Source organism: Hyperolius riggenbachi, chromosome 6 (genome assembly GCF_040937935.1).
Source record: "Hyperolius riggenbachi isolate aHypRig1 chromosome 6, aHypRig1.pri, whole genome shotgun sequence".
NCBI lineage: Eukaryota > Metazoa > Chordata > Amphibia > Anura > Hyperoliidae > Hyperolius > Hyperolius riggenbachi.
In genome coordinates, this window is record NC_090651.1 from 214501491 (window position 1) to 214515098 (window position 13608).

The 13608-nt window shown below is 43.7% G+C and overlaps 1 protein-coding gene across 7 annotated transcripts in view; it reads right to left on the bottom strand.

Annotated features, from left to right (window-relative positions):
* LOC137521308 (sorting nexin-19-like) overlaps nt 1–13608 on the bottom strand; it is a 106130-nt gene that overhangs the window by 61970 nt on the left and 30552 nt on the right. For all 7 annotated transcript variants that reach the window (XM_068240409.1, XM_068240408.1, XM_068240403.1 and 4 more), the window contains exons 2-3: nt 11980–13532; nt 4481–4619 (exon numbers count right to left, since the gene is read on the bottom strand). In XM_068240409.1, coding sequence (XP_068096510.1) covers nt 4481–4619; nt 11980–13524 — 1684 coding nt within the window. In that variant the 5' untranslated portion in view covers nt 13525–13532. The remainder of the gene's footprint in view (nt 1–4480; nt 4620–11979; nt 13533–13608) is intronic.

A 13608-nucleotide genomic window follows, 5' to 3' on the forward strand; every position in this document is an offset into this window, starting at 1 on the left:
TTTAATAATTCTTTATTTTTTTATTTTTGACAATTTATTTTTATTTTTTTCTAAACCCCTCTCTCCCCCCAGCTGGCCAATCATGGCGATCGCCTGTCATAGGCTTCTGCCTATGAGAGTCGATCGCTCTCAAGTGCCCCAGGGGGACAGCCGTGTCACACGACTTTCCCCAGTACATCGCTGCTGCAGATTGCAGCGCTGTACATGTAAATAGAATAGATGGCGGTTACGCTGTCTAACAGTATCCTGAGCAGCGATTGATGCTCGGAGACTGAAGGCAGGGTGGAGCTCCTCCCTCCGAGCCGGAGATGCGCGTGCAGCCTGGGCGCGATCTCCTGTAAACTGCAGTCCCAGGACTTGACGCCAGTTAGGCGGTCCTGGGGCTTCCGCCGCGGCCACGCCCATGGGCGTGGAGCGGTCTTCAGGTAGTTAAGAGAAAGTATAGTGTAAATAACGTAATTAATAAAAGTTGTTTGTTTTGTTTTACAATATTAATTTATAAATTATTTAGTCAGTGTCTGCCCCTTGTAAGATCTTCCCTCACCCTGATTTACATTCTGAAATGTATCATATCTTTCATTCAGTCAGGTGCATCTCTGTGGAATGTTTGCTTCTGAGAATTCCAAAGCAAGTGAAAATAATGCCTTGTCTCCCAGAATGCTCTGGAAAATTCTACATAGCTAAACTGCCTAGGCTAAGGATCATATGGGGGAGGGGGAGAGACTACATACATACAGATCTGATTCAGCATAAGTTTCAAGATTCTATGCTTGACCTGTAAACCTGTGCACAAAACATCTCGGAGCTTCTTCACAGGTATATACCAGGCCACCCCCTCCAGTCTTCAAACGACCTTCGCCTAACTGCCTCACGGATTTCCTGCTCCCATGAGTGCCTGCAGGATTTCTTAAAAGCCACCCCCACCACCGGAACTGGAACGCCCTCCCCCCGCTCATCAGATTTGTACCTTCTTCAACACATTCAAGCAAGCCCTCAAAACCAACCTCTTTAACCACCCTGGCGTTACATTTACATGGGTGGTAGCTAGCACTAGGCTAGCTACACTTAACCCCCCTTCCCCCCTCCAGTCTTGCCCGCTTTAAAGGGAACCTTTCACTTCAGGTTCCCTTTAAAGCGGGCAAGACATCTAGGAGTCCTGACGGTGCCAACTTTAAATGGGGACAGCGGGGACTACGTGCACAGAGATCCGGAGCCCTTCCATTCCATAGTTACAGTATGAATTGGGCAAGTTGCAATAGGAAGCTGTGAAACGATTGATACCCCCTCATACTTTCAATCCTACCTCCGGAGAATCAGGAGGCCAGCGCATTGAGTGCGGGCACTTAGGGGGGTGTCCTGGCACTGGTTAGAGGTGGTCTTTTAGTATACACACTCCGATTACTCTGGTGACTGTTTCCTGTGAGAGAATTCATTAGTGTTCGCAGTGTTACGCTATATATCTGTTTTGTTTTTATTGTATGTGTATTTGATTGTCCGGGGACAAAGATCAAAGGGACAGCGTATTGTTTCCACAGCTGGACCCCCTGGAGCCTGCCCATATGGTGGAACTGTGAGAGTTTTTGATCTTGTGTGTCTTAGAGACAAGTGTGCACGTTTTTTAAAAATCTGAGTTCTTACATGTCTGCACATTGACATTTGCTAACGTGAACCACGGAGTGCTGATTTTCCTAAAGCGCAAATCTGTTGTAAATTTTTTTATGTATTTTGTACCATTTGCCTTGTATAGCTTTATCCCAAGTTGTATAACCTTGTTATGTCTGTCATCCTTTGTATCATTGTATGCATTTATTGACCACTTCCTTCCTTTAGATGTGTAGCTAATCAGCAGCATTCAGGCATCCTTTAGTCTTGTCAGCTACAGCACTGTGAAATGTTTGCTTCTGAGAATTCCAAAGCCAGTTAAAATGATGCCTGTTCTCCCAGAATGCTATGGGAGGAGAATTCTGCAGGATTTTGCTAAGAATCACTGGGAGAGCAGGGCTACATACCAATATACAGCAACAGATATAGTGTTTCTGATGCTGAAACCAGGAAAATTACTGTAAAAGTGAGTACTGAATCCTTAAAGGGACTCCGAGCAGTGCAGAAACTATGGAAAGATGCATATCATTTTAAAGCTCTTTTTCTCCTCTTTCCAATGATATATAAATCGCCGCCCTACGCCTTTTAGTTTTTCGCTATTTTCGCGATTGAAATCACAGCCACGGCAATTTCAATCACGAAAATAGCGAAAACTAAAAGGCGTAGGGTGGCGGTTTATATATCATTGGAAAGAGGAGAAAGAGAGCTTTAAAATGATAATCATCTTTCCATAGTTTTTGCACTGCTCGGAGTCCCTTTAATGATTTACTGAATTCTACTACTGTATATGTCACTATAGTACCTCTTTAAGCGATTATATAGTGGACATGTTCTTATATGCCCAGTTTCTGGTAGATTAAAAATAGTGACCCAGTTCACTGTAGCTGAAATGTGTGCTGGATTATTCTGTATAAGAACAAATAACTATAGCTGAAATGGATGAATTTCTCTGAATGTCAGCGGAATATGATATGCCTTATATATTATTGTATGTTGAAATTAGTTTGTCCTTTGTGTGCTATGCATGTTACAATGGATGGAATGGGTTTTTATGTTCCTGGACATCACTGGCTGATGAAGAGAAAACGGAACCCACATCCCCATTAGTGGCTGGAGGTGACTGTGGCAAAGGGAAAACAGCATTCTTAGTGGTGTGCTACATAGAGCTGCTCCATGTAGTATAAATAGGCCCACACAGAAAAGCACAGGGCTCCTGTATATGTGGCACAAAAACACAGCCCAGCCAGCAAAGATTACGGTAACACGAGTACAGAGATGAATAGTTAAAAGGACTCCTGAAGTGAGAGGGATATGGAGGCTTCCAGTACCTGGTGTCCTGTTGGTCTTTCATGTATCAGTAGCGTCTGAATCATATGTGAGAAACAAGCATGCAGCAAATCCAGTCAAACTTCAATTAAACATCTGATCTACAGGTTTGCAAATAAATATGGCAGCCTCCATGTTCCAATCACTTCAGGTGTCCTTTAAAAAGTGAGAAGTGGCTTCTAGTATGACACCTGGCAACAGTGAAAAGGAAGCGGATATTGCATAGGTGAGCAAGTAACAGTAATGTTGAGACCTAGGGTCTGTATGGTATACTCTGGAGCAGTAACTGGTAAGGGGAAGTGGGGAGAAACTGTTTGCTGAATCTGTATGTAATGTTCTAAGAGGTGAAAATGTAAAATGATGAAGTGATTTTGTGTAAAATTCTGTTGTGTGAAAAAAAATGCTGTATTTTCTGTCAGTCAGCCACAGCATTTTAAATCATTTTTGAGGCAATGAAATTATTATTCTTTCAATGTGTTCACTTTTGGCCGCTCATATACAATTCAATGAGATAGCTTAATGCTACTGGTATTTTAGAAGTTTTCTAAATCTCCTCTAGACAGTCACTGTGCTCATTTTCACTATAATGTGAAATAAACCAGTGGAAGCCACAGTATTTTGTTGACTTACTAATTCTAAAACATTTCTTGGTGTTTTTATTTTGTTTGATATATGCTGTATTCACCAGTCTGCTTTACACCATTTACTTAACCCATATTAAACTTTTGGAAGCTACAGAAATATTTTTCTCACATTACCATAGTTATACTGTCTGTTACATGTTCAGTAACACACAGTACGACAGTATGTTAGGGATTAGATATTGAGTTCCTCAGAGGGACAGTTACAGTAAGTGACAAGACTACATACTCTGTACAGCGCTTCAGAAGATGTCGATGCTATATAAATACTAAATAATAATTATGATAATAAGCTACCCTAGTCATTTGTGTGCTATATTAATATGCGTCTCCAGCAATAATCACATACCTCTCCCACAGTCTCTAGGGTCTACTTGTATGGTCTATGTTTAGGATGTGGAAACAAACAGTAATGCCCAGAGAAAGCCCCCCAACAAATGGGGAGGACATACAAACTTCACAAGGATTATGTGCAGCCCTGGAATTAAACCTATAAATCTAAGCAGGAGTGCTAACCAGTATACCACCATATTAGTCTAAAGCTAGAAAGTGATGTAGTATAAATGTATTTAGTCTTTCACAAATTCACCTAATTGGATCTTATTTTTCAAAGAGAGGACTCATAGCTGCCCGGTCTCCCATTGCATTATGGGATCAATTAAGGATGGAATATGATTGATAGGATAGGGATGAAATTCAGTATGAATTTAGCTTATCAAGATGTCTGATATAAAAACGATCTGTATTACCCAGAGCAACCAACCACTACTTTACTAGCTAAAAATATATGACTGACAAGCTGCAGAGGGTTAACGTAAGCACTCGTTTTTTCACGCACTGACAAAATTCTAGTATGCATTACATGCCACACCATGCACATATTCACAGAAGAACACAGGCGATCCACTCACGTTTGATGAACTTGCGCAGATCTGCACGTTCCTCCAGGCGCGTCTGTAAATTTAAGAATTCCCGATATCTCCGATTAACAGTGTGATATGCCATTGGTTGTAAGGTACCCAGTGTTTGACTATCCAATGCTGTGTCATACTGCAAAGAGAGTACATAACAGGATGAATTGGTGTGTGTCAGCTTTATCAGTTCAGAGAAGTTCTCATTCTGCATCTTATTCTGGGGGCATCTCTAGCCATTAGCACTTCAAAACCAGCTCATGGACCCCTTATATTATGACCTTGCTCAAGAGACCACATAAAAATGCAGTTTAAATTATAATTCTTTTTATAGCAGCCCATATGGGCAAATTACAGGAAAGAACACAAGCAGCCTTTGCTAAAGCGCTGTCTGTGTCACTTTCACACTCTGACATTATTCTTATTTAAATTAAATGCCTGGCTGCCTTCCTCTTGTTCCCTTTGAAGATCCAATACCCTGTGGGTTTCTGCTGAACCCAATCCAGATGCCCAGAACCATTACTGGACCTTTGAAGTTCCTCTCTACAACAAGCCCTCATTAACTTTACATTTCCAAATGATTAAGTCTCAGTTCCACTTCTGTTAATTAAAAAATCGTTTTCCTTGGGTGGGAAATTACTTTCGGTAGAGAGGATGGCAAATGCAAAGTGCTGGAGGAGGGAATTCCAGGTTGCTCCTTGGAATTAACCATTCTGCTGTCTGTGCACTGAGGTTAAGGCAGGGGACACACTTGTCTTTCACTTTTCTGCACACCATGTGTGTTTGTATGCAGAAACACGTGCATTTATTCACAGCAGCTAATGTTATTGATAGACAAAACTAACAAAATGTTCAGAATTATCCTGCAAAAAAAACACATTAAAGGGACACTGTAGGGGGAAAATGAGTTGAACTTACCCGGGGCTTCTAATGGTCCCCCGCAGACATCCTGTGCCCGCGCAGCCACTCACCGATGCTCTGGCCCCGCCTCCGGTTCACTTCTGGAATTTCAGACTTTAAATTCTGAAAACCACTGCGCCTGCGTTGCAGTGTCCTCGATCCCGGTGATGTCACCAGGAGCATACTGCGCAGGCCCAGTATGGTCTGTGTCTGCGCAGTACGCTCCTGGTGACATCAGCGGGATTGAGGACATGGCAACGCAGGCGCAGTGGTTTTCAGACTTTTAGGCTGGTTTCACAGTGGGACATTACAGGCGCACGTTAGAGCATCTTGTAACGCACCCCAACGCACAGCAATGAAAAATCAATGGGCTGTTCACAGTGCCAACATTGCGTTACATTGTAACGCAGCACGTCTACATAACGTACTGCATGCAGAACTTTACACGCGGCTAAGCCGCGTTAGACGGTTTGCACATGCTCAGCAGGGTTTTTTTTTTTCATTTTATGGGCGGAGAGGAGGCGGGGAGAGGCCGCTACGTAGCCAGGCACATGGCTACTTATTATTCACTGCACTTGTAGTGTTTACATCCTGGAGCGGCCGCGGATTGGCTGGCGGGACCACGTGATGCGGAGAGATCCGCTCACATGGTCTCCGCAGTGCCTCCGACAGAGCAGGCGCACCAAGAGCTGCTTGTAATGCGGCTCTTGGTAGCGTCCTGCGCCAAGACCACCAGGCATTGCGTTAGGGGCACGTTATGAGACCATAACGTCCCCTAAAACGCAACGTCCTACTGTGAAACCAGCCTAAAGTCTGAAATTCCAGAAGTGAACCGGAGGCTGGGCCAGAGCATCAGTGAGTGGCTGCACAGGCACAGGATGTCTGCGGGGGACCATTAGAAGCCCCGTGTAAGTTCAACTAATTTTCCCCCGATCCCCCTACAGTATCCCTTTAAGTGTGAGCTAACCCATTGATTAACATGAGAGCTCAGTTTTCCTGTGCAAAAAAACACGCAGGAAAGCAGTCAAATGTGTCCCCTGCCTTAAAAGGACCCTGAGCAGACGCCGTAGGTATTCACGCTAATTGGTTAAGAGGAGACACTTACCAGCCCCTTAGGTAAGCGCTCTTGCTCTCGGGCTGGCTGCTATCAATTACATGGGATCGATGACTCTGACAAAGTCATGGTGTGACCCCGGAATAGGAAGCCTGTGGCATATGCAGGCTCCCTGGCTTCTTCCTTTCCTCCGCGCGTGAACTGCAATGACGCGCAGCAGAGGGAGGGGGAAGAAGCAAGGAAGCCTGCGCCGGTGCAGAGGACGGGCAGGCTTCCTATTCCCGGGTCACAGCGCAACTTTATGTCAGAGTCACCAATCCTAAGTAATGGATAGCGGCCAGGCTGGGGGCAGAAGCGCTTACTTAAGGGGCTGGTAAGCATCCCATCTTAAAGTTTAACCACTTAAGGACCGAGCTTCTTTGCGCTGATCTGTGCAGCGTGGGCTCTCCAGCCCACAGCACAGATCAGCAGGCAGCCAGGGTGACCAGACTTCCCCCCCCCCCTTTTTTCTCCACTAGGGGGATGTCCTGCTGGGGGGGGGGGGGTGGTCTAATCGCCGCAGGCTATTTTCGTTCAGCGGGGGGCTCCGCAAAGCCCCCCTCCGCAGCGGGACATCCCTGCAGCGGCGGAGACACCCTCTGTGAACTGACATGTAACGGTCGCTCGAACGAGTGGCCGTTTCCATGGTAACACCCCTTCGACCTGCCGACGCCTATCAGCGTTAGGAGGTCGTTAAGTGGTTATTAACTGTGGGGCATACAAACAAAAATCAGTTCATTATTTTTATCTGGTAAACAAGTAATAAGCATGCTAACCAGGCAATCCAAAAGTTAAAAATCACTTTTACTTCTCCATAAAAGATCATTCCCCAGTTTCCATGGCTCTTATTTGGTACATCTGTTGCACAAAGGAAGGTGTGTGTGTGTGTGTGTGTGTGTGTGTGTGTGTGTGTGTGTGTGTGTGTGTGTGTGTGTGTGTGTGTGTGTGTGTGTGTGTGTGTGTGTGTGTGTGTGTGTGTGTGTGTGTGTGTGTGTGTGTGTGTGTGTGTGTGTGTGTGTGTGTGTGTGTGTGTGTGTGTGTGTGTGTGTGTGTGTGTGTGTGTGTGTGTGTGTGTGTGTGTGTGTTGTTTCCTTTCTATGGCTGAATTACCATTCTTTAACCACTTCACCACTGAGGGGTTTTACCCCCTGACCACCAGAGCAATTTTCACCTTTCAGCGCTCCTTCCATTCATTCGTCTATAACTTTATTATTACTTATCCCAATGAAATGAACTGTATCTTGTTTTTTTTGCCACCAATTAGGCTTTCTTTAGGTGGGACATTATGCCAAGAATTATTTTATTCTAAATGTGTTTTAATGGGGAAATAGGAAAAAATGTGGGAAAAAATTATTATTTTTCAGTTTTCGGCCATTATAGTTTTTAAATAAAGCATGCTACTGTAATTAAAACCCATGAAATGTATTAACCCATTTGTCCCGGTTATAAAACCATTTAAATTATGTCCCTATCACAATGTTTGGCGACAATATTTTATTTGGAAATAAAGGTGCATTTTTTTCAGTTTTGCATCCATCCCTAATTACAAGCCCGCAGTTTATAAAGTAACAGTGTTATACCCTCTTGACAAATATTTAAAAAGTTCAGTCCCTAAGGTAACTATTTATGCTTTTTTTTATTGTATTTTTTTTTTTTTTTTTTTTTTTAATTACAAAAAAAATAAAAAAATTGGGGAGTGTGGGAGGTAATGAGTTAATTTATTGTGTAAATGTAATGTTTGTGTATGTAAAATGCTTTTAGGGTGTAGTTTACTATTTGGCCACAAGTTGGCCACAGAGTGTTTGTTTACATGCGACCTGTAAGCGTCCGGAGGGACGCTTACAGGAAGCAGTAGGAGGCTGGGAGACGCACAATGATCTCGCTGTTTCTGAAAGAAGCAGCAGATCATTGCGGGGGCTAGATCAACGAACGGGAATGGATTTTCCCGTTCATTGATCTCCGGGCGAGCGGGCGGCGGCGTGCACGAGCGGCGGGTGCGCGCGCTTGAGCGGCGGGAGCGCGGACAGCGGCGGTAGCGCGGAAGGTACGGATTTCTCCGTCCCTGGTTTTTTAGGAGGGAAAAAAGGGGCGGAGAAATTCGTACCGCTGGGGGTAAAGTGGTTAAAGTGGACCTGGACTCTTGCACAGGACAGAAGTAAAACAGAGAAAAAGTACCCTGCATGTATTTAGAGAGATTAGCCTATGTAATTCCCCTGGCTGCCTCGGCAGAGCAGCTAATTTGTAAACACAGGATGTTAACCCTATGTCTGCTTTCATGAAAGCAAGTAGTAGACACTGCCGATTATTTTGCAGGACGCCGGAGGTGAGCTCGTCCAGAGACGCCGGAGGTCACCGTTCAGGCCCCGCTGGGCCGATTTGAAAAAAAATGTTTTTTAAACACGCAGCAAGCACTTTGCTTGCTGGGTATCCTACCCGATCGCCGCCGATCCGCCGCGATACAGGCCCCCCCAAGACCCCGTGTGCTGCGTGGCCAATCAGTGCCAGGCAGCGCTGAGGGGTGGATGGCGTAACGACGTTCGTCGCCATGGCGATGGGGGAAGCCCTGAAGGACTTCCGGATAGGTCTTTGCGCCGGCGGCGATCGGAGGGGTAGGAGGGAGGAAGCAGGGAGGGGAGAATCATGTAGCTAGCACTAGACTAGCTACATGATAAAAAAAAAAAAAATGTGCAAAAAAACGTACGGACGCGGGAATCAGAACGCCAGGCAGGTTAAAGGTTATTAAAGCGGTCTAACACCCAGCATTTCAACTTTGCTTTAAAAGATTGCTTAAAGCTTAGAAATTATTACGCCAGATTTTTTTTTTAAGCAGAAATTCACTGAATAGGTTAAACATGACATTTTAGTTTTGCATTTAGCTAGAAATCCGCTTCAGTGCTGAGGTTTAGATACAAATGTATCCTTGTTTGGATTGCAAATACAGTGGCTAGAAAAAGTGAAGTTTTCCACATTTTGTCACATTACTGCCACAAACATGAATACATTTTATTGGAATTCCACGTAAAAGACCAATACAAAGTGGTGTACAATTGAGAAGTGGAACGAAAATCATACATGATTCCAAACATTTTTTACAAATCAATAACTGCAAAATGGAGTGTGCGTAATTATTCAGCCCCTTTGGTCTGAGTGCAGTCAGTTGCCCATAGACATTGCCTGATGAGTGCTAATGACTAAATATAGTGCGCCTGTGTGTAATCTAATGTCAGTACAAATACAGCTGCTTTGTGACGGCCTCAGAGGTTGTCTACGAGAATATTGGGAGCAACAACACCATGAAGTCCAAAGAACACACCAGACAGGTCAGGGATAAAGTTATTGAGAAATTTAAAGCAGGCTTAGGCTACAAAAAGATTTCCTAAGCCTTGAACATCCCCCAGAGCACTGTTTAAGCGATCATTCAGAAATGGAAGGAGTATGGCACAACTGTAAACTTACCAAGACAAGGCCGTCCACCTAAACTCACAGGGCGAACAAGGAGAGCGCTGATCAGAAATGCAGTCAAGAGGCCCATGGTGACTCTGGACAAGCTGCAGAGATCTATAGCTCAGGTGGGGAAATCTGTCCTTAGGACAACTATTAGTCGTGCACTGCACAAAGTTTGCCTTTATGGAAGAGTGGCAAGAAGAAAGCCATTGTTAACAGAAAAGCATAAGAAGTCCCATTTGCAGTTTGCCACAAGCCATGTGGGGGACACAGCAAACATGTGGAAGAAGGTGCTCTGGTCAGATGAGACCACAATTGAACTTTTTGGCCAAAATGCAAAACGCTATGTGTGGCGGAAAACTAACACTGCACATCACTCTGAACACACCATCCCCACTGTCAAATATGGTGGTGGCAGCATCATGCTCTGGGGGTGCTTCTCTTCAGCAGGGACAGGGAAGCTTGTCAGAGTTGATGGGAAGATGGATGAATCCAAATACAGGGCAATCTTGGAAGAAAACCTCTTAAAGTCTGCAAAAGACTTGAGACTGGGGTGGAGCTTCACCTTCCAGCAGGACAACAACGCTAAACATAAAGCCAGAGCAACAATGGAATGGTTTAAAACAAAACATATCCATGTGTTAGAATGGCCCAGTCACAAGTCTAGATCTAAATCCAATCGAGAATATTTGGCAAGATCTAAAAACTGTTGTTCACAAACACCGTCCATCTAATCTGACTGAGCTGGAGCTGTTTTGCAAAGATGAATGGGCAAGGATTTCAGTCTCTGGATGTGCAAAGCTGTTAGAGACATACCCTAAAAGACTGGCAGCTGAAATTGCAGCAAAAGGTGATTCTACAAAGTATTGACTGTGTGTGGCTGAATAATTACGCACACCCCACTTTGCAGTTATTTATTTGTAAAAAATGTTTGGAATCATGTATGATTTTCGTTCCACTTCTCACGTGTACACCACTTTGTATTGGTCTTTCACGTGGAATTCCAATAAAATTGATTCATGTTTGTGGCAGTAATGTGACAAAATGTGAAAAACTTCAAGGGGGCCAAATACTTTTGCAAGCCACTGTAGACCTCTGAAAAGCCTGTCTGGGAAGCCGTCTGTGCTCTCTCAGAGAGGTGTTTGTTTATTTACATTGTAAATAGATACATTTGTATCTAAACCTCAGCACTGACCGGATTTCTAGCTAAATGCAACACTAAAATGTCATGTTTAACCCATTCAGTAAATTTCTGCAAAAAAAATAAATAAATAAATCTGGCATAATAGTTTCTAAGCTGTAAGCAATCTTTTAAAGCAAAGTTGAAATGCTGGGTGTTAGACCACTTTAAGCTGTTGCTTATCTTTTAGAGCCAAGAGGAAGTTCTGAGTTCAGGTCCATGTTAAAGCTTAAAGCTACATACACAATTGAATCGGTTTCTGTTCATTTCAAGTGACAGTTTGGGAATGATCACAGCACAGACAGGCTTCACAGCTCTCTGCTGAACATCTTGTTTTGTTCTATGGAGAGGTAAGAAGAAAACACAAAATAGGGGCCTTGTTGTTCAGACAATAAGTTTAGAACTAGATTGTTGCTTATTAATGAACCAGGACAAAGGATCACTAACAACGATACAAAAACATCAAAGATACGGTTTTCACTTTAGGTTTTTGCCCAGAATGGTCAAACTTTTTGCTTTGGGTATCTATTGTGTGTGGTAAATCAAAAACAACAAAAGTAATGTTAACATTTACAGTATTAGAGAGTATAAGACTATGAGTATTTTAAATGTGGCTTCTGTCTAGATTTGGCATTTAAGCTACAGGATACAACTGCCTATCAAAAGATTTTATTTTTATTCTAAATAGAAGTGTAAGTAAAGTATTTTAAAGCTTTCAGAAATTAAAGTTGCTGCTTACCTCTCAAAGTGCTCTCTTGTCATTTGAAAGGTCACTGCTTTTTGTCTTGATAATGAAAAATTGCTGACAGTTCCCTCACTTCTACATCCTAGTGTCTTTCTTAGAATGTTATTTCCAAACATATGACATACACCTCCACTTACCTTAACAGTGTACAGTGTATAAGGGTGTGATCCAGTTCCACTGTGTTCACGTGCAGTGATAGTCCCTGTAATGCGAAGATTTTGGATTAATACTGGTCCATCAGGGCTGCTGAGGGGTACGAAACTGAATGGGTGAATAGGGGCAGTTGGTGAAGAAGTGATTAGGGGAGAAGTATCCATTGGACTGGATCCCTCTTTGTCATTTGCTGGTGTGGTAGCAAATTCTGAAGAAAGTCCACTAGACTCAATAAGAATCTCTGGACGGGATGGTGTAGCTGATGTGAGAAGTAGGCCACCTTCTTCTGAGAGCCCACTGACAACATCATCTTGTGAAGGGGCTCCAGGACTCTCAGCTGGCGTAAGTGAATCTAAACCACAGTCAGACAAGAGATCTTCGGTTGAGTTCATCAGCGGACGGTCGAGTTGACCCAAATCAGACATAGGGGAATCTGGTTCTGACTCCTCACATAAGAAGAAAGGACTACTAGGTTTTGGCGGTTGCAGGTACTGAACAGAAAAAATGTCTATTTTATCTTTGCAAGACATAAAGTCTTCTGTCCCATCCAGTGTTATTTTATGTCTACATTCGTCTTGCTCTATATCAGCGTCATTGATCACCTCAAAGCTGGACATATTAGATGACAGCGGAGAAGGCAGAACCAGTTGTGGAGCTGGTTCATTGCTAAAACCTAGTGGAAGCGACTTAGGTGCTACTGGTGGAACAGGACTTTCATATTTCTCTTCATCCACTTTCACTGGTGTTTTGGAGAATATATTGGTCAGGACTATGTTTATCCAATCTGGGTCAGTCATACGCCCAACAAGTGGGAGCACAACATTGCAAGCTATGAGTTCCACCACTAAATGTCTCCCAGTCCGGGTTTCTAAATGTGGTCTGGGTACCAGCTCTGTTAACAAGATCCCCACCAACCATCGAGCATGGTTCACTTCTTCTACTGTGCTTGACAAGGCTGGATGGGCAGGACTTAGCTCCTGATATGCATCCCATAAGAAAGGCTCCTTTTCTAAGTGGTCACTAATATCTTCAACACGGGCTTTAGCCCACTTATAGCATTGGAGATGACATCCAGCTAAGATTAATAATTTCCGTGTCAACTCTTCTCGATTAGCACAACTCAATCTCTTCTTGAGTTCCATTGCCAGGTCCAACATGACTCCACTGACCTCATCCTCAAATGCAGTGTCATGACTCAGTCGCCGATACCAGGATGAGACAAAGTCCTGTGTAATTTTCTGAATGGTAAGTCCAATCTCTTTGTCCAGCTGACCCTCGGCATCTGGGCTTTGGATGTTTTCCTCAAGGGTTACAAACCTCTCAAGATGAATTGCTGTTGTACTGCTGAGAGTAAACTGAGGTCCTAGCCAGGCTCCAATGGCTGCCATGACAGCAGAGAACAGGAGGAGAAACCACACATTAACTAGTTGGTGGACCACAAAAAGCCAAGCAAGCAGGATTGCCACTACTAGAAATTTCCATTTTTTCTTGGAGTCCTTTGAGGTCTCTTCACACATTATACCAACCATGGCTTCACCTGTAGGGACAATGAAGAACCAAGTTATCCGCAGATTGTCTGATCTAGGACCAACTGTGATTGACAGGCTATGATG